Source organism: Euprymna scolopes, chromosome 41 (assembly GCF_053919585.1).
Source record: "Euprymna scolopes isolate OS-2025 chromosome 41, ASM5391958v1, whole genome shotgun sequence".
In the NCBI taxonomy this organism is placed as follows: Eukaryota; Metazoa; Mollusca; class Cephalopoda; order Sepiida; family Sepiolidae; genus Euprymna; species Euprymna scolopes.
This window is the reverse complement of record NC_136522.1, coordinates 24814173-24836487: the sequence shown is the minus strand read 5'-3', so window position 1 is coordinate 24836487 and position 22315 is coordinate 24814173. Positions and strand designations below refer to the sequence as shown.

General features: G+C 33.4%; 1 protein-coding gene and 1 pseudogene across 1 annotated transcript in view; one reads left to right on the top strand and one right to left on the bottom strand.

Moving 5' to 3' along the window:
- LOC145266427 (uncharacterized) overlaps nt 1-5491 on the bottom strand; it is a 75387-nt gene extending 69896 nt beyond the window's left edge. The window contains exon 1 of the mRNA XM_080122096.1: nt 5343-5491. Within this exon, the coding sequence (XP_079978222.1) occupies nt 5343-5480 (138 nt within the window). The 5' untranslated portion in view covers nt 5481-5491. The remainder of the gene's footprint in view (nt 1-5342) is intronic.
- A 4510-nt stretch (nt 5492-10001) lies between these two features.
- Nucleotides 10002-10119, top strand: LOC145266880 (5S ribosomal RNA; annotated as a pseudogene).
- Nucleotides 10120-22315: the final 12196 nt, after the last annotated feature.

Sequence of the window (22315 nt, the reverse complement as noted above, 5' to 3'; positions counted from 1 at the left end):
AAGCTCTTGGATTACCACATCGAAAACATCAAGACTGGTCCAAAAGCTCATAAATCAAATGCACTTTTCACACAAAGTTTGGATAAAATGCAAGAACTCATCTGTTAAGCAGATGTCATACAAGAAATGTGAAAGTGAGATTCAAAATACTTTCAGAGCCATAAAGGAACGTTGATGGTATGCGAAGGCCACCGGGCTTCTAAGAATTACAAGACAGTAAAAATATTAGGATTTTCTACGATTGTCTCAAGGAAATATCTGGTCCTTAAAAAAGTGGCGTTTCTCCTTTAAGCACAATGTACGGGGAAGCTCTTCTTACCGATAAAGCAGATGGAAAGAACACTTCAGAACCGTCCTGAATGCATCCTCGGTCATTGACAATAATGTAACCTCGTCCATTCCTCAAAATCTAGAAATTCGTAAACTATCACGTGAACCAGCTTATCCAGAAGTCTCCGAATCCATTAAACATTGCTTCTGGTAAATTCCCTTCACCTAAGGACCAAACCCACCCGAGGTGTACAAGCATAGTGAACATGCACTGGTTAAAAAGCTCTTTTTGTAAAGATATGGGAGACAGGGCGTGTCTCACAGGATTATAAAGATGCATGCATCACACACCAGAATGAAAGAATAAGAAATATTTGGGGATATCACTGCTTTGCATTGCTGATAAAATCCTGGCTAAACTCATCCTAAACAGAATCATTAAGCATCTTTTAAATAAAATCTAACCTGAGTTACAGTGTGGTTTTCGCTCGGGTCATGGCACCATCGATATGGTATTTTCACTCCGCCAAGTTGCAGAGAAAGTTTGAGAGAAAAATCAGGTGTTTGTTGACTTGACGAAAGTCTTTTGCCAGTGTGAACCGTGATGCTCTTTGGAAGGTTCTAGGGAAGCTTGGCATACCGGGAAATATGTTCAATGTGATCATTTCGTTTCATGAGGAAATGAAGGCTACTGTTGTGTCAAATTATATGATGTCAGATGCCTTTGACGTTACAAATGGTGTGTAACGGCACCTCTGCTTTTTTATCTGTTCTTTTCCCTCGTGTTCCTCGTGTTCAGATATGCATTTAGTTATGTTGACACAGGCGCTAAGTTTCAATTTCAGCCATCTAGTGAGGTATTCAACCACCAGGGGTTAAAATTCGTGATTTACTCTTTGCTGACGATTTTTATTATTATACACGAATATACATACACATATGTGTGTGTATGAATATGTGTGAATATATGAATATAAACATATATATGTACATAAAAAGTAAATAGAAAACTCAATAAAGTAAATAAAATATATATATGCATAAAAATAAATACAACTTTTAAAAATTAATAGAATATGATAAATCTATGAATAAAAACGGAAAAGTAAACAATTATATAAATAAATGGAAAATTAAATTAAAAAGTAAAAATAAAATAAAGTACTGATAAATTAATAAATAAAAATATATATTATTACACACCAGATTTAATTAGAACCTAAAACCATTAATTTGACTTTGTTTTCTCCATGGTAGTTTCAACTCATCTCCCTGTTCCATTACAATGGCGGTTTCTTTCTTTTGAAAAACTCATCGTTTTTTTTTTTCATCTTGTTCCTTTTTGACAAAGGGATGTTATCCCGAAATATCAAAGACACCAACCATCCCGGTCCCAAAAAAACAGTAAGTTCCCATATAATGATTTTATATGTGATGTTATATGCGACGTTGAAAAATAAATAAACGATTTACACCTGTTTGTCTACGTTGTTCATTTTCCACACCACTTTTCACATCGATAACCCACATTGCTATAGCTTTGTAATACATTTATTTTTTTTATATAAGTTTATATATACGTGGCAATTAAGCATTTAATACTCGTGAAGATTTGTCAGCCAGAATTTTTTGTATCTTATATCAGAGTGAAGACACAGTAGCCATCTGTAGGGTTTTTACATGTGTCATATCTATATCTAACTATTCGAATTCCCGGATGCCTCTTTTCTCGCATTTGTAAGAACTCGTCTCATTTTCCGCCAAATCTCCGGGTCAATTCAAATCACCATGACTTAAATACTTTTCTTTAATACCACATCCTACCCATGAGTACGTGATGCAAGACAAATCCCTGGTCTCACAGCAGTTGAGGGTCTCATGAAATTCTTCAGATTACCGAATATCTCTCTCATAAAACCTGTCATGCTCCTAGCGAACCTTGTTGACCCAGGGTGAAGAGGGATAAACGAGCCCGTTACAATTACGGAAAGTAATTAAATGGTGAACCGTTTCTCCCTTAACGCCCTCCTCCGGGGTCTGACGCACTGGTAGACGTATCCACAACAGCCTGTTTCACCTCGCTCCCGCTCTCATCCCCACGTGTTGGGGGAGTCGTCCCACAAAATATATTATATGCAGAAAAATTGGGACAAAATCGATATCCGTAACGAAAGGAAAAAACATAAACAAAAAAGATAGCATATATATCGTTTCTGTTTGTCTACTTCCAATGTATTTTCTCATTAAACATATGTATTTTCCCCTTAAACATAAGTTTTTTCCCATTAAACATATAGTCGATTAAAAAAAAAAGAGATTGTTTTTATTGCCAGCTCCTTTAAACCTAGCATCAATTTAAAACATTCGGAAAAATTGTGATGAAGCTTTAATATTATGTTGTTTAAAGAAGTCAAGTATTATGGTTAGATGTCCATGAACCTACTTAAACTCTCCAACATTTATTGTCGCTATTCTTTCTAATCTCGGACGATCCTCCATTCTTGCTCTCTTCCCTTCTCTTTTCATTGTCGGCTGCTGCGCTATGACACACCTCCGCTATCATCCTCCATCACTACTACTGCCGCTATCACTATGACAGTAATAGCTTTGTTTGTATATTACAACATAAAAATGCATGAAATAGAAACACAAGAAAAACTATAAAGATTTAAGGTTTTGAATAACTTACTAAAAACGCTTTTTAGCAGTCGCCATCAGAAAATGGTTGTCGGCTTTTACTTCGAAAGCGGATTTTACTGCTGTGTTTCGTACTTTACTTTGGCCTTTCTTTCTTCTTCATTCTTTTAATTATTGAAAGGCATAATCAGAGACGTCGGAATGTCACTATTTACAGCTTTGTTTGTGTATTACAGCATAAAAAGCATGCAAGAAACTTCAACACAAGACAAACTATGAACATTTAAGGTTTTGAATAATTTTTACATCAACAAAAGACTAGATTTAATATGTGAGTTCGAAGTACAGTTAGCTGTTGGAGAAAATGGGAGAATGTTCATAAAGAGTACTTATCCCTTGTTTTTTTTTTTTGTTGTTGGTCGAGAAACAGTCACGAAAATGAGTGTTTGCCGTCTTTAACAGCGAAAACGGGTTTTCTTTTAAAAATATCAGAAAATTGCATTTTATTTGTTGTTGTTATTAGTGTTGGTCTTGTGAGTGTTTTTTCTTTGTTTTGTCATAGATATTTTCTTTAAGAGAAAAATGTTTTTTCGCCTTTTAGTCACGCAAATTATTTGGAGAGACATGCGTAGAAAGTTTTTTTTTGTATAATCCTTTTCTAAAGAGATTTTTTCTTGGGTTATTGTTTTTTTTTATCAATTTTTTTTTTTAGTTGCACAGTGCAAGTTTCTTAGCAGAAAAGTGTCAGAGGTGCTTATCTTTGAATGCGGATTTGATTATTTTGTTATTTATTGCGATTGACAGTGCTGGATTTTATGGGGTTTCCTTTTTTTTTTTAATTATTATTGTTATTGTTGTTGTTGTCGGCCTTTTTGATAAAAGATTTTAGTTATTTGTTGATTTGCCCTTTTGTCGTCTTTCAGTGAGAAAAGATTTTTTTCGGTTACGCTTTTTTGTGTGATAAGATAGCAGTCGCCATCAGAAAAGTGGTTGTCGGCTTCTATTTCGAAAGCGGATTTTACTGCCGCGTTTCGTAGTTTCTTATTGTTGAGAGGTATGATCACAGACGTCGGAAGGTCGCCATTTTCAGCTTTGGTAGTGTATTATAACATCAAAAAGCATGAAATTGAAACTCCATTTAAAACAAGACAAACTCTGAACACTTAACGTTTTGAATAACTTTTATTATCAACAAGACACTAGATTTAATTTGCGTATTCAAACAAAGTTTATTATCATGTGTCGTCACCTTTTAAAATAATAATAGTAAGGCGTTGGAATAAACGGAGAAAAGGGGCGAGTTTTCATAATGAGTACTTATTCCTTGTTTCTTTTTGTTGGTCGCGTAACGGTCACAAAAAGGAGTGTTTGCCGGCGTTGACAGCGAATACAGGTAACCTCGTTTGACTGCACTTGTGTCTTGTTTCCTTGGTGTCTTCTTCTCCTTCTCTTTCGTTTACAAAAATCCTGGGGTTTATCTCTTTTTGCCAGCTCCCACAGACACGTTGATTGTTAAATTTTATTTTTATCGCACCCCACTCCCATTGGCTGATTACTTTTTTTATTTTTCTCCTTTTGACCGGATGGGTACATTGAGTCCATGTATAGTGACCCGTTTACACACTTTGTCTGTTGCAGCCAATAAGTAAACATCCGGTTGGTAGTTTATTACTTTCTTCGTGAATTCCCACGCAGACGCCCCCTCTCTCTTTCTTTTTTCTTTCAATGAATCGCATAATGTAAACACTTTTTTTACAAAGCAAAATCAAAACAAAAAATCTAAAAAATATTTCGTCAAAATGGGACAAAAATGTTTACAACTAACCGATTTTTTTTGACAAAGTTTAATAATGAAAAAAGATAAACACTTCATTCACATTTGCGTGTTTTTTCCTACCGTTTTTTTTTTCATTTTCTCGTTTTATTATCCTCTCTCGATAATCGCCATTTCTTTTCGCTTTCTCATTATGAAGGTTCGTTTGTATGTTTGCTAAAAACTCTCGACACATACAACGAACACTGATAAAATTGGTAAAAAGTTTTTGCATTGACATTTTTGCAAAGTCATTCACGCCTTGCGGTTTAAATACGTTATTTCGAAAATCCGTGACGTCGCAAGTCGCGTTGGCGGGGCAGCTAACGTGTTTGCTATTTTTTCACTTTCTTTTCCTCTTTCGCGTTACAGGTTCGAGCCTGGCTACTGCAGCTATTTTTAGTTTTTTTGTGCTTACAGGGGCACACGGTGCTATTTTCATTTTTAGAGGTTTGGTTGCTCAATAGCGTTACTATACCACCTCTCCACACTCGGATAACGCCGGGTACCCATGCTAGCATATAAGAAAACAACGGTAATATTTCATAGTCAATATAAACTTCAGCGTGACAGATCTGACGACTTAAATAAAAACGTGGACGCATCTAAAAGATAAACTTACATGTTCCAAGTGTGTGTAGGATACAGGGACCTTCATCTGGCAGGATGTTATTCCATTAAGGACAGAGAATATGCTCTCTGCTTTTCCAGGGTGAGAAGAAGCTGAATTCTTGGCTGTTACTCTCACCGTGTATTTCATCCCTTTTTGGAGAAGGTCTTCGTTGAGTTCGGGAATAAAATTGAAAAATAAAGTCAATGTAAATATGCAGAGTGTATGTATGTGTATTACAATTGTGTATGTATGTGTTATTACAATTGTGTATGTATGTGTTATTACAATTGTGTATGTGTTATTACAATTGTGTATGTGTTATTACAATTGTGTATGTATGTGTTATTACAATTATATGTGTATGTGTTATTACAATTATATGTGTATGTGTTATTACAATTGTGTATGTATGTGTATTACAATTGTGTATGTATGTCTATTACAATTGTGTATGTATGTGTTATTACAATTGTGTATGTATGTGTTATTACAATTGTGTATGTATGTGTTATTACAATTGTGTATGTGTTATTACAATTATATGTGTATGTGTTATTACAATTGTGTATGTATGTGTATTACAATTGTGTATGTATGTCTATTACAATTGTGTATGTATGTGTTATTACAATTGTGTATGTATGTGTTATTACAATTGTGTATGTATGTGTTATTACAATTGTGTATGTATGTGTTATTACAATTGTGTATGTGTTATTACAATTGTGTATGTGTTATTACAATTGTGTATGTATGTGTTATTACAATTATATGTGTATGTGTTATTACAATTATATGTGTATGTGTTATTACAATTGTGTATGTATGTGTATTACAATTGTGTATGTATGTCTATTACAATTGTGTATGTATGTGTTATTACAATTGTGTATGTATGTGTTATTACAATTGTGTATGTGTTATTACAATTGTGTATGTGTTATTACAATTGTGTATGTATGTGTTATTACAATTATATGTGTATGTGTTATTACAATTATATGTGTATGTGTTATTACAATTGTGTATGTATGTGTATTACAATTGTGTATGTATGTCTATTACAATTGTGTATGTATGTGTTATTACAATTGTGTATGTATGTGTTATTACAATTGTGTATGTGTTATTACAATTGTGTATGTGTTATTACAATTATATGTGTATGTGTTATTACAATTGTGTATGTATGTGTATTACAATTGTGTATGTATGTCTATTACAATTGTGTATGTATGTGTTATTACAATTGTGTATGTATGTGTTATTACAATTGTGTATGTATGTGTTATTACAATTGTGTATGTATGTGTTATTACAATTGTGTATGTGTTATTACAATTGTGTATGTATGTGTTATTACAATTATATGTGTATGTGTTATTACAATTGTGTATGTATGTGTATTACAATTGTGTATGTATGTCTATTACAATTGTGTATGTATGTGTCATTACATCTATGTATGTATGTGTTATTACAATTGTGTATGTATGTATTATTACAATTCAATTGTGTACGTATGTGTTATTACAATTGCGCACGTATGTGTTCTGTATGTTTTATGTTTGTATGGATCTATTTATGTATTTATCTATCTGTGTGCTTTCACTACACGGTCACGGCCGGATTGAATTTTTTTTTTTTAATTTCACACGATATAATTTATGTGTCTAGGAGTGTTCTTTGTTTTTTATCGGAGGATAAATATGGAAAATCGATAATCGAAAAAATCCGATTAAAGACGGAACAATCCGATTTTGACCAAATTTAACACTATTATACGGCCTAACATCACAGGTGCATTTGAAAAGTTGTCTATAAATGCTATTTTAAAGGACAAAAATGAAAGATACCAACGGTTGAAATCATACATAAAATGAAAATATGAAATATTAAGGGAATATAAAGGTTACCAGTTAGCAAGTGCAAAATAAACACACGAACATGGTTTTGTAAATTAAAATACTCAAAGAAAACATAATTTAAATTAAATAACAAAACGCTTATATTATTTTTTATAATTTTACAAAAAAAAACACACACACACAATTCAAATTAAATAACAAAACATTTATATATTTTTATAATTTTACAAAAAACATAATTTAAATTAAATAACAAAACGCTTATATTATTTTTTATAATTTTACAAAAAAAACACACACACACAATTCAAATTAAATAACAAAACATTTATATATTTTTATAATTTTACAAAAAACATAATTTAAATTAAATAACAAAACGTTTATATATTTTCATAATTTTACAAAGAAAAGATAATTCAAATGAAATAATAAAATATTTATATATTTTTGTAATTTTGCAAAAGAAACATAATCCAAATTAAATAACAAAAAAATTATGATTATATAACGAAAACATAATTCAAATTAAATAAAATATTAATATATATCATTTTACAAGGCGATAAAAATCATTTTAGGCAAGAAACGTTTTATGGTTCAGTAAATAAGCAGACGCGAATGGTTAGGATGTGCATGCTCATATATTCGTTAGTGTGAATATGTGTGTGTGAGTACCCTACGTATGTTAGTATTATTATTTAACATATACACTAGTAGGGAGACCCGACGTTGTCCAGGATTGAATGAGGATCAACGAATATTCCACACTTCAAATACATTTATTGCTATCGAATTCGATGAAATCGCCCATTTTTTAATCAAATTGATTGATTGTTCTAGTCGGGGACCCACCGCGGTGCACCGGTAAAAACTTCACATGTCTCCCTGCAGTGACTTAATCCACAATATACTGTAGTTCACATTGCACTGTAGAGAACCTACTATTGATTCATAAAATTGTTTTTTACATAATAGCTTGAATAAAAGTTTAAAATGCAAAAATAAAGTATCATAGTTGTATTGTGCTTTAAACAAAAACATTCATCTCGAACGCGTCTGTCTCAGAGAACTTGTTTATGCGGCGATGAAACTTCTCAAATGAACTTGTGATGTTAAGCTGTATAAATGTGTTAACTTTGGCAAAAATCAAACTGTTCCTTTTTAATAGGATTTTTTCGATTATCGATTTTACATACTTATCGAAGGTATTCCGATACAGAACCTAAGAACACTCCCAGACTCATAAAATACATTTGTGTAGAATTTAAAAAAAAATCGGCCCAGCCGTTTCGGAGTTCATAGAGAACTCACTCACTCAAAGATGCACTCACATGATATATATATATATATATATATATATATATATATATATATATATATATATATATATATATCAGCAATACATTCTGAGCATATATTGGGCGGGGGAAGCATGTGAATTGTCGGTGCTGATCTCTCTAATTGGTTAGCTATCAGATTCTCGATCTCAATTTGAGCTTCTTTATAACATTTTTAAACATTCATACATTTAACCGTAAACACCAATTCTGGAATTTTCCCTTCGCCGCCAATGTGGCCACACTTCCCAAGGCGTTCATTTTACCACGAGTGTATTCTTATTTGCAAATAATCTTTGCAGATAATCGTCTGCGTGTAATAAGCAGATATTTTAATAATAGGCAGTTATGTTAGAATAATCGTTTTGGTAAATACAGCGGAGTTGATTTATGTGTGCGGATTCAATGTTTTAAATGGATTTATTGCAACCGTTGATTCTAGATGTGCAATGCAAAAGATATGCTGGGTACTTACGCGCCTTGATAGCAATTATGCTGATATACATGTCATTATTGGATAAGGCTACCGTCTTGGGTGGCTCAAGCAGATTAGACGTGTCCGTGAGGTTCAAGTAACTTTCACCTACAATTAAAAAAAAAAAAAAATGATAAACGTCTGTTGAGTTGTTATTGTTTACGAACTGCAAATCTGCTCTTTCTTTGGTCATCATTTAATAGATGCAAATGCTGATAATATTTAGCAATTTTTTTTTCATTATGATTAAAACAATCAGGAAGCAACCATCACACAAGAAAATCTACAGTATTAGAACTTTTATTCACATGCCATAAGGAGAAACACCAAATCAAGGGAAACGCTATAAGTAAAATATTAGCCCTAATTAATAATTATTAATCAGTGTTGTTTTAAATTAGCAGAAGAAAAGGAGAAAAAGACAGGGAAAAACAGATCAAACGAACAGAGGTCTTACCGCGTGTGTGTCGGGCGAGAGAGAGAAATCAAGATAGCACTATAGTTTTAAAAGGTATGCTCTGGTGGAAGTCACGCGAAATCACGTGAAATCACGCGGGAGACATGTATAAAAGGAGTTGACAGGTTAGGTCGGTGAGAGGCAGACAGACGAAGGTTGGTGTCAGTGGTGATCTCAAACCCGGCGGTTGTTGGCTTGCAAAGACGAATTCTTTTTTTTTTTTATTTCTTTAATTTAAGAAACACTTCAATCAGTAATTAATCTTAAAAATAATAATAATTCTCTCGATTGTATGGGAAAACGGACGAATATCTGGCATTAATCATTCTCAGATATAACAAAATGATAAAAACAGTTTTGAAAGCATTAGAAAGAATTACATATAAACGTTAATTTTATACTTTTATATGAAAGTTCTCTCTCTCTCTCTCTCTCTCTCTCTCTCTTTCTCTCTCTTTTTCTCTCTCTTTCACACACACACACACACACACACACACACACACACACACACACTACTAAAATATTTATAAATGCGGCATAATCACGTTTGACACACCGGTTCCCATCAGATCATCGAAGTTAAGCAACGATGAGCCTGGTCAGTATCAGATGGGTGACTATTTGGGACTTCCAGGTGCTGTATGCGCTCTCCGCTTATCTCGGCATTGTTTCCAGTCGTCCTAGACTTCTCCTCACCACTGGACTCAAGCAGTGACGATTCAAGAGAGGTGTGGTTGGGATTGCACATCCCTTGCTACATAATTACATGCGCAGCTGCCCCTACAGGGTGTATCCTTTGTCTTTCGAGACTGAACGGAGGTATCAATTTATATAAGATAATAAAATTACACCCCGAATTTCATTTTTGGTGAAAATTTAGAACAGTTAACAGTTGAAATATTGTTAAAACAAACTAAAAAAATAAATAATTTATAACAAAACACAGCAAAGTTAAATTATCTGCAGACCTGTATACTTTTAAATTACGAAAACTATCTGTACATGTAACGATTTTATATTAAAAGAAATGGTGTTGAGAACTCAACTATTTATTTATTTTCTATCGGAAAACTCTGCTAAGAACGAAAGTTTCTGCTACACTCATCTCTCAATCAATAAATATAATGTTAGTAAAAATACATTCAAAGTATTCTCAAATGCACGATTAATATAAAAGTATTAAAAGAAACAATTTCATAGCTCCCAGACAACGCTGAATTACAAAAGTCAGTGTTACCCCCCACCCTAGATATACAAATATACTACTGTTTCTAGTAAGGAGGCCTTCGCAGCACTGCTAAAGATACGGTTAAAATCGAAGTATCAGGAGAATGTTGATAATGAACAACGCCGAATAGAACAAATGATCCCGGTAAATTCCTAATATGTCTTTATCGCACTCATCCATTTCAAAATGGTAAATAATGCTGATAAAGGCAATAGTCCAAAGAGAGTTAATATAAGTTATCAAAAGTGATATTGTAATCTTACAATGGTTGCATCTGAACAATGTCGACTAGAACAAATATTCCTTGTAAATTCTTAAATTCTCACTCCTAACAAAATAACAAAATACTAAAATGTTGATAAAGGTTCCAAGACAGTTTGATTATACACATATATGTGTGTGTGTGTATGTATATATATATATACACACACACACACATATATATATGTGTGTGCGCACACACACACACACACACACACATCATTATCATTTTATTAATTCTCGGTTTTCCTTATCAAATAACATAACGTCAACCATCGCTTGTATCTTTATTTCAGTTTTACTTATATATATATATATATATATATATATATATATATATATATATATATATATATATATAAGCCCCCCTCACCCAAGTATGGCCCAGCTGACCCCCCACCCCCCAATGAATACTTAAAAAATGTCTTTAGATATTATTTCTCCAGGGAAACGCCGATTAAGAATATATCAAATTTGTGGGTGTTTGTTTTGTTTTGTTTGTTTATTTTTTAGCTGGATATACACACGCATACACACAAACAACTGCCTTTTATATAATAGAAGACCAGACTCTCTGAACCTAGAGTTTTATAAATATCAAGCGCGAAAACAGACCCTACAACATTATTGATATGAATAAAGTAAAAATAAAACGTATTTCATTTTTATAAATGTTAAGCACAAACGAAGATTAAAGTAAAATTAGTAATTTAAAAACTATACGTTGCCGCACAATATATTTACAGATTTTTCATTCGTTTAAAAACGCCCAGTCACAAAAAACAGCATTTTTATGTTTCCTTTGCCTTTTGATTCAATGAAACTATTTTCAAATTTGGGTTTAACTTAAGTAGGACTGCATCTGTAGTGAATATGGTATTGTGGTGAGTGAGATATTTCTAGTTAAGTGTAGGATAAACAATTTTAAATATTTGAGATATGTTGAAACCCAATTACAGGAGACTAAACTAGATATATTATTTCTAAGCGAAACTGGCATTGGACAGACTATTTCCCTAGATAAGTTCGTAATTAAAGGATACTCTAACTTAACTTCCAAATCTGACCCCCTATCGGCATGGAATATTAAAGATGGATTTCCATGTGGTAGGGACATCTCCAGAGAAGATCCTAACTTACCCTATATGTGCTTTCGGTTTGCACTTGCTCACACTACTGCGTTTATATTTACTCGCTATCGCTGATGCATTTCTCTCTATATATAAGAGTCATGTACGTCCAAGAATGGAGTACTGTTGCCACATCTGGGCAGGAGCTGCTAGAAAGGGCGTCCTGTCTTGATACAGTTCAAAATAGACTTCGTTGCCTCATAGGAGATGCCCTTTTTTCTTCCGTGCAACCTTCATCTCACAGAGGAGATGTTGCAAGTTTGTCTCTGCTTTATCGTTATTTTCATGGCAAGTGCTCAACTGAGCTTTAATCTATGGTCCTCCCTCGCCAAACTTTCACAAGAAACCCTCGTCTAGCTGAAAACACTATCAATAATTCTCCCACTCTTTATCTGTGTCTAAACCTAAACGTAGATTCCATGAACAAAGCTTTTTTATTAGAACTGCACGCCTGTGAAACTGTCTTCCGTTTGCCTACCTTCCAGCTGACTAGAATCTGATTGTCTTCAAGTCCAACGTAAACAAGTTCCTGGTGAGCCATTCCACTTAAGTTAACAAATTTAGCGAATTTCCCTTACTAATGATTACTATATTGTCCAATTGACTACTCTACACTCTTAACCGTTATCCGCGAGTTGTCTCTGGGCCTTGAGTAAATGATGATGCCTATGAAAAAAAAAAGATGAACAACAACATTTATTATCCCCACATCTTTGAATGGTCTTGTGCTTAATTTGTTCATTATGTAATATCTTTATATTTTGTTCAAATAAATATTTTATAGTATAGTATCTGTTCTCTACAGCATCAGATAATTTTAAGCCGTAAATTTTAACGTACTTATTTCCCTTGAAATATTCAGAATACAAACAAACATACAAACATAAAACAAACAAGCAAACAAACAAACAGAGAAAGCGCTACTTATATGTAGATCAAGCCTCGATAAGTTATGTATGTTGAAATAAAAATGTGGATGCACATAAGTATATGCCGTACAGATATGCGCGCAGCTAATTCAAACCTTTCAAAATACCTAGTGTAGAGCCTTTGTTGCGTTCACTTAAATTAGCTCTATTTAAAAAATAAAGTATGTTCCGAAGTCCGTTATAGAAATAAGTATAGTAGAATTCGAAAATTCAAATGAGGGCCAAGGATCATTAATGGTCAAGATTTCAGCATCCGATGAAACCTGGAGGAAAAGGAAGAAGTTCACCTGTGTTTCCAGTATCCAGTGTATCCCATGTGACCGTAACTGGGGAAGAGGATCGGATAGAACTTCGAAGCCAAACAGGTTCGGTGGGTAGCACATATCCTTCTCGGGGCAACGGTTCCAGTACGATCTTCAAAAAAGAACATGCAAATTTTAATAAAATACATATGAAATAAATTGCATATGAAATAAATTGCATATAAAATAAAATAGATACGAAATGAATTGCATATGAAATAAATTACATACGAAAGAAAATACATATGAAATGAATTGCATATTAAATAAAATAAATACGCAATAAATTCCATATGAAATAAATTCCATATGAAATAAATTACATATGAAATAAATTGCATATAAAATAAAATAGATACGAAATAAATTACATATGAAATAAATTATATATGAAAGAAAATACATATGCAATAAAATAGATACGAAATAAATTACATATGAAATAATTGCATATGAAATAAATTACATATGAAATAAATTACATATAAAATAAAATAGATATGAAATAAATTACATATGAAATAATTGCATATGAAATAAATTACATGTGAAATAAAATAGATACGAAATAAATTGCATATGAAATACATTACATATGCAATAAAATAGATATGAAATAAATTACATATGAAATAATTGCATATGAAATAAATTACATATAAAATAAAATAGATACGAAATAAATTACATATGAAATAAATTACGTATGAAATAAAATACATATGAAATAAAATACATATGAAATAAAATAGATACGAAATAAATTACACATGAAATAATTGCATATGAAATAAATTACATATGAAATAAAATAGATATGAAATAAAATAGATACGAAATAAATTACATATGAAATGAATTGCATATGAAATAAAATAGATACGAAATAAATTACATATGAAATGAATTGCATATGAAATAGAATAGATACGAAATAAATTACATATGAAATAAATTACATATGAAAGTTTCATTTTCAATTAAAAAAAAAATTTAAACTTTAAATTACGATATCGTCTGATCATTACATTATTAACTGGACCAAATTTTTGTAAAACTATAATTTTGTTCATGTAACCTGGTTTTCAAATTCTGTTGGATGTAAATAACCTGAAAAACTTCGATATATGAGTAGTTGCTGAAGATTGTAAAAAGGCTAAATTAAATGACTTTCTATTCGACAGTTTAAAGACCTCTAAATTATAAATTTTAAAGTATCACGAAATAATTGAAAATTTGAATGAATCAAAGAAAAAATGAAAAGTAAAATGACCGACTTTACAAATGAAACAAATATGTATTCTAATGGATTTAATTTTGCAATTAAATTATCTTTAAAAATTACGTTTGTTTTAGTACTGTATCAACCACTCTATTGCATTTGATTAATAAACTAAAAACTGTACTTTAACGTGTAATTATTAAGAGTTACCCTGTGACGAGAAATACATGCACCTAGAACCTTTTTTTTATCTACACTGTTAACATAAATAAATAAATCCGAAAACATTTTTTTTTTAATTTTCCGTTATAAATAAAAAAAACCGTTTTCGCCCATAAAACGTTCATTAAAATACAACACCATAATACGTTTCTGGCGTCCCAAATTGGTATAATAACTGCATAAACACACGTTCTTTCCAGCAATACTTTTATAATTGTTTATTTTTGAAATAATCTCCAATCTTATCCCAAAACTATAAGAGAATCATTTTTTTAATGTAACAACACCCAAAACCATTTCATTGATCAATTTGCGTAATTTACACACAAAAAATTATTTAGACAATTGGACAGAGTTATCCTCTTTACACTATTAATAACCATGGAACTAATGCGGCCCTTTATAACTAGAGGGCGTGATTAAAATCTTTTTTTTCTTCTTCCAATTTTTTAAAAGTCGTCTGCTTACATTCTTATTGCCGATTTTCCAGTAGCTGATTAACCTTACCATAGCCTGGCATACTTCTGTATTTTATCTGCACACGCCAAACGGAAATCCAGATCGGTAAATGCACACGTTCCTATTACATCAAATAGTGTTTTATTTTGTTGCTTTTTAAACAGCAAATACTTGAATCTATTCGGTCATATTTTTTACACATATTAAATCCGCTTTTTAATAAATTTAATATTTTAAATTCTTCATAAGTTGTTAAACAAATCTGTAAAAAGTTCTTTTACATTCTTTTTAGAACAAGAGTCATGTTCATACATGAATTCCATTGCTCAACTGACTCAACGGGTCACGGGTAGTCTAGTTCCTTATATTTTTACTTTTGATGAATTAATAAACAATGTAAATTTTATGTTTTATCATTTTTTTTTACTGCCTTTGACGAAAGGAAAAATGTATGTGTGGCAATGTGATTGTGTGGACGTGAATTAGGAAGATAAATGTTGCAGGAAGGCAAAGGGTACGAGAATCATACGATAGACGTGTAATGCGAGACAGACTTAGATTTGATAAGCTAAGCTGGAGATTAAATCAGAAAGGTATAGAAAAAGGTATGTAGAACAGGAGACTTCTGTTCTTTAATCACATAGAATTAGTGGATTGGGGCACTTACTGTTCTTTAATCACATAGAATTAGTGGATTGGGGCACTTTGATTGGTTGAGGTAGCAGGGTAAGTTAACAGGAAAAAAACATGGGAGGAATTGATAAGGGCAGACTTGAGAGAAAGAGTGATGAATAGAAACTTGGACAGAGATAGAAATGCTTGAAAGTCAATTTCTAAAACCTGTCTAACACATGCCAACATTAAACTGACGACGACGACGACGACGACGACGACGACGACGACGACGACGATGATGATGTATTCTCACCTCTGGCGGGTCACCTTCTGCTATCTCGATTGTCGTATAGGCCGAGGCTTTCCGAATCCCCTTGAAGACATTAAGTGTGAAAGTGTATTTATTATTCACTTGTAATTTATTTGGTTCCAGTTTTAAGAGAGGTTCTGTTGTTGAACTGACATCCTTGAATGGCAATGATCCAATGTAGCAGGTTGGCTGCAAGTTCTGGAAGAAAATGCCAAAAGTGTCGCAATCGTCAATATAGAACACCGGGCATATAAAAGGGCAACAAGAAAGTCATAACAATTAAAAATAGATATATTAACATTAATTAATAGGTTAGTGTTAGAGTTAAGTTGAAGTTTAGAGTTAGGCTTAGGAGTATTATATGTGGGCGTATGTTGAACATGTTGAGTAGTAACAGCCAGAAATAGAAATATTCTTTACGTTTCAAATGTGTACTTTTACGTGGATGAAAATGCGTCTTTAGGCACAGGAGTATATATATATATATATATATATATATATATATATATATATATATATATATATATATAGAGAGAGAGAGAGAGAGAGAGAGAGAGAGGGAGAGGAGGGAGGGAGAGAGAAATAAAAAGGAACAAACCGGGTTATGTGTTCATCAACGTTTTGTCTTTATTTCGAGACTTCGTCTGGATGAATGAGATTAAGAAAACAAAAACACCAGTACAAATATTCATGTGCAAAGTGTGACGCTGTTTTTCAGAAACGGAAAAAGACGTTGGAAATTCAAAAAAGGAGCCTTTGCAGCTCATATGGATATTGCCTAAGTGTAACTTGTAAATTCCACGTTACACAACTTAAACTTCGACCTATATAATCCAAAATTAAATTAATTCTAAATTAAGTCATGCATGATATTTTGACGAGGTTTGGTACTGTTTGTAGACTCTCGGCTGTGCAAGATCATAGTTACGAATTTGACCAAATACATAACATCTTTGGCGAAGGTAACAAAACAGAGATAAAAGAAAGGGGACATGACGCACACTCCTGCGACGCAGGAAAACCTGCTCACTGAAAAGGATATTATAAACTGTGGTTATGTCGTTTTTTGATAATAGGAAATCAGCAGTATTGAATATTTTCTTATGCTTGAACTGTCAACTGTACAGGGCTGGGAGCACCAACGCCAGCGGTGTTCTGTCCTTACCTGAACACAAGTCCATTGAAATTTTAAATCAGGGTCAGTCGTCCCTTCAACATCCGGGTCGTAGGACATACTGCCATCAATCGCCAATTCTTTACTGTTAATCCCTACCGTACGAAGAGCTCCACCTGAAATGATAAAAATAGTTGATAAAATAATTCAAATTCTGTTGACATTTAAGACATTAAGAGAACTCAAATGTTTACACCATCATTGAAATTCAGTTATTCACCCATCAATGTATTCATCTATCCATCCACTCATCTATAATATAAATCTCACCTGTCTGTTTAAATGTATGTATGTATGTATGTATGTATGTATGTATGTTTGCCTAAAACTTTTGACAGATTTTCACAAGATCGGTATCGTTGTAAAGCTTGGCCCTTTCGGACAACAAATATCGAAAATTTGTCTAAAAACATTCATTCCTTCACCCTAATCTGGGCACTTTTCAAAAAAGCGAGGGATTGCTTTTTTCGCCGATATTTTCAAAAGCCATCCCCTCTTTTCGATTGACTAGCCTTAATTTAAACCTTCGCACTTCAGGTTTGGCGATGGACGCAACGGCAAAGACATCACTTTTTTCACGTTCTTTTCCTTCTTCACGGTACGAGTCTACTACTACTTTTTTTTTTTTTGCTCAACACACACCTCCAAATACCCGGGAAACGCCGGGAACCCAGGTTAGTATATACATATATGATGATTGCTACTTCTTGAAAGAAGTTTGCCATCTCTTCAGTTAAGTGTTGTACGACTGCGTGTACGCAGGTGACTTTTTTTAACCCAGCTTTAGTCCTACATGAAAGTACACATATGTGGCATAAAAACTTTCCTTGTTGTAAAAGGTGTTCGCATGATAATATTGTGAATACTCGAATGTCATGTCATTCCACTTTTAGATTCGCAGATTAGACCACAAATATGACAATGTAGTGTTGCCGCATGTGCTGTAAAAGCCTCCTCATAAGACTGTTGTTCCTGTCTTTAATTGTGTGATTTTAGATGATTTACAAAACCAGCTTTTGACAAAAAGTCTCCGCCACATAAAGTGCACTTCAGTTCCTGTTGTAATTTCTCTGACATTATATTTTTGTCCTGCTTTCTTAAAACACGCTTTAAGACAGCAAGATCTACACGCTACTCTTCAAAAATCTTACAACTTTCTCTGATGGTTTTTCTCCACCGTGATCGATCATTCGCTTGACTTTCCTTCAGATACCCACTGTAAGTGTGCCTGTCCATCCATCCATAGCCTTGAGCCACTAAGGGGCATAGGTCATCTACATTTGTAGATGCTTTTGTAGCGACTGAGTTCTTTTTACGGGGTGAGAGTGCTGGCCCCACGCCCAACCTTCCCAGAAGGTACATACAACGCCTAGCCTCCCCAAATGGTCACCATCTGGTACTGGCCAGGTTCAACGTTGCTTAACTTCGGTGATCTTGCGAGAATCGGTGTGTCAACGTGATTGTACCGTACAAGTGTGCATGTGCGTGAAATTTTTGTGGCAAAAGTTCCGCAATCTCTCTAAAGTCGACATTGTTAAATGCCAGTGGCTTGTGGATGTTCAGGACGACTGAAAACAAATGCTGAGACAATCAGAAAGCATATATAGTGCCTAGAATTCTCAAGTGGTCACCCATCTGGTACATGATGATTGCAACGTTTTGTCAGACGAGTGCCACTCCCTCAGACACTTAAAGTCCATGAGCCCAAAAATGACTTCCATCGCCACAGGATCATTTTAATAGACAAATGCCCGAGGGAGTATCTATACACAGATGATGTTACAGAGTCTTAGCTTTGTACGACAGCTAAATCTCTCTCTCTCTCTCTCTCTCAGTTCAAAATGTTGAGAACCAGCAACAAGCAAGAGCAAGACACCCAACAACAAGTTAAACTACAAACCAGCTTAATGCGGGTATTGGTCTCCCGTTTTATGGTTTTTTAAATCAGAGATTTGCTTTTCCTAGAAAGGTTGCCTTCACCACGGCTTACGGGAGCCCTCTCCACCCCAACACGCACACACATACACACACACACACACAAACACACACAGTGCTAGTTGGCCGTTGATCCCGAAAAAGGGGTCATTCGCCCTTTGGAAAGTCTTGTTTTTAATTCTTCAGGGAGACTAGCCACCCTCCTCACGAAACAAGTCTGTTGGTGGGAACCAACTTAGTCGCCGGTAACCCGACCATGAGGCAGGTTGTACTGGATAACATGGTACCAGTAGCATATGACATGACCTGACATACATCTGGTACATACATACATACATACATTTAGAAAGAGTTTTTCGCTCTATTTAATCGTTGAAATTACAGTCTTTTAAAAACAATTACGCCTTCTTTTCAGAACGTTGAATACAAGCTGAAAAAAAAAAAAGAAAATTCGCACAATTTCTTTTTTCAATTCAAGCTAGGCCGAAAAGCTGCTAAAGCATCTCGCGATACAAACGAAATGTTTGGCCGATGAACTACTATTAAACCTACAGCACAATGGTGGTTTAAGATATTCCGTAGCGGCAACGAGAGTCTAGAAGATGATGAGAGTATTGGTCGGCTATCGGATATTGACAACGATCAATTAAGAGCCTTAGTCGAAGCCAATCAACACAACTGTTTGAGAACTTTTTTCTGAACTAGATATAACGTATACGACGATTTCCAACTATTTGAGAGAAATTGGAAAGACAAAAAAAACTTATGAAGTGTTATCTCTTCTTTTACGCAACAAGAACGACCCGTTTCTCAACTGGGTCATGACTTGCGATAAGAAGTGGGTTCTTTAGGACAACTGACGACACTCACTCACCCCAGTGGTTAGACGCTGACAAAGCCCCACGATACTTTCCAAAACCAGAGTTGCACCAAAAGAAGGTCATGCTGACTGTTGGTGGTCTGTGACCGATCTCATCCATTACAGTTTTTTGAATGCAGGCGAAACAATTACGGCAGCAAAGTACTGTCGACAAATGGATAAAATGCATGAGAAACTTCGACAGCAACACCCAGCATTAGTCAAAGGAAAGATCCAATTCTCCTCCACGACAATGCCCGACCCCACGTTGCTAAACCGACGCTGCAGAAGTTGAATGAATTGAGCTACGAAACTATGCCTCATTCGCCATATTCTCCAATCCTCTCACCTATCGACTACCACTTTTTACAGCATCTCGACAACTTTTTGCGTAAATGCTTCAAACATCTAAGCGACATCAAAAACACCTTCAGCAACTTCATCGCTAGCAGAACCCAAGATGTTTATGTTACTGGCATAAATAAACACACTTGTATTGCGTTGGCAGAAGTGTGTTGATTCTGATGGTGATTATTTCGATCAATAAATTTTTGTTTGAGCCGAGATACGTTCATCTGACTTTAAAAGTTAAAAGCCCCAAGGACTCCCTTGTCAACCTGATATATATATATATATATATATATATATATATATATATATATATATATATATATATATATATATATATATATATTCGTTTGATTTTTTTTTTAGTAAAATGTTTTTCAATTACACCTTTGTGTCACCCTTTGTGTATGGCAATACTTTTTTGGTTAGGATCTCAATGTTTTTTTTGTTTTTTTTTAATATAACAACAGAGGATATATAAAAGAATAATACTACAGCTACATTCCAAGATCCAAATATTTATTTTTATTACCAAACAGCTCTTTCAGCATATTAAAATTTTGGTATATTTTCCCAAGTCTGTTTCGTTATGAAGAAACAATAGTATTATTATGCCAATATCAAATATTCTCATACATATACTTCTAAGAAAAACATACATGTCTTGCTTAGAAAGAAAAAATACATACATGTTTTGCTTAGAAAGAAAAAATACATACATGTTTTGCTTAGAAAGAAAAAATACATACATGTTTTGCTTAGAAAGAAAAAATACATACATGTTTTGCTTAGAAAGAAAAAAATACATACATGTTTTGCTTAGAAAGAAAAAATACATGACCAGAAAACGGAGAAAATGAAAATTCATAGAAGACTCAGCATCGTTTATTTGTTTAGGTAGCCATCTTGAAACATATCGCAAAGCTATCCACGTCTTAATCAACGTTTGAATTAAAATATTCTCCAAATAGTTTACAAAGAAATTATTTATATTTATTTGATAATATTACTTTATTCAATTTACTTTATACTTATTGCATATATATGTTAACTTGGGTTATATCTAAAATGGGTTTACATAGGTAGTGTATACGAATGTACTAACTATTAATAAATTGCATTTAATGATTATTATTTCATTATTTTCATTTTTAGATTATATTGTTTGGTAATTTACTAATATTTATAAGGTGTGTGTGTATATATATATATATATATATATACACACACACACACACACACACATATATATATATATATATATAACAAATGGCATAAGTCCATCTATCTTCCAAATTTCATGATGTTGACCATCTTACAATTTATTTCTTTAATTATGTTGACATTTACAATTCTTGACAGCAACTGTTTCGTAGCATTTGTAAATTCAAAATGACATGGTAAAAGATAAAATAAAGGATAATTGCACCTTCCGTGGAAATAAATATGGAGCAGAGATAGACTTGCTACGTCTCTTCTGTGATAAAGAGGTAGCAGGGAGGAGCAGAGAACATCCCCCACCAGGTTTCGAAATAAGTTTTATACTCTGTCAAGGTAGGGAGCTCTGAGCAATCGCTTTCTAGATGTGGCAGAAGTACCCCATTTTAGGACATATTTGTCTCTTATACAGATAGATGATTGAGTCGGAAGTAAAATATCTCCTGGGGCGATACAATGACCAAACCATTTTTTCTCGACCTTGGCAACGGATTTAATGTGAGACTTCCATTTCAGGTCAGGAGTGAAGGCCAGTCCCAGAAGCTTGGTAAGACAGGATTCTTCCTCAAGACAAGGGATATTCATTTTATAGGTACAGGCAAAAATGGGGGGAGGGGAATGGGAGATCAT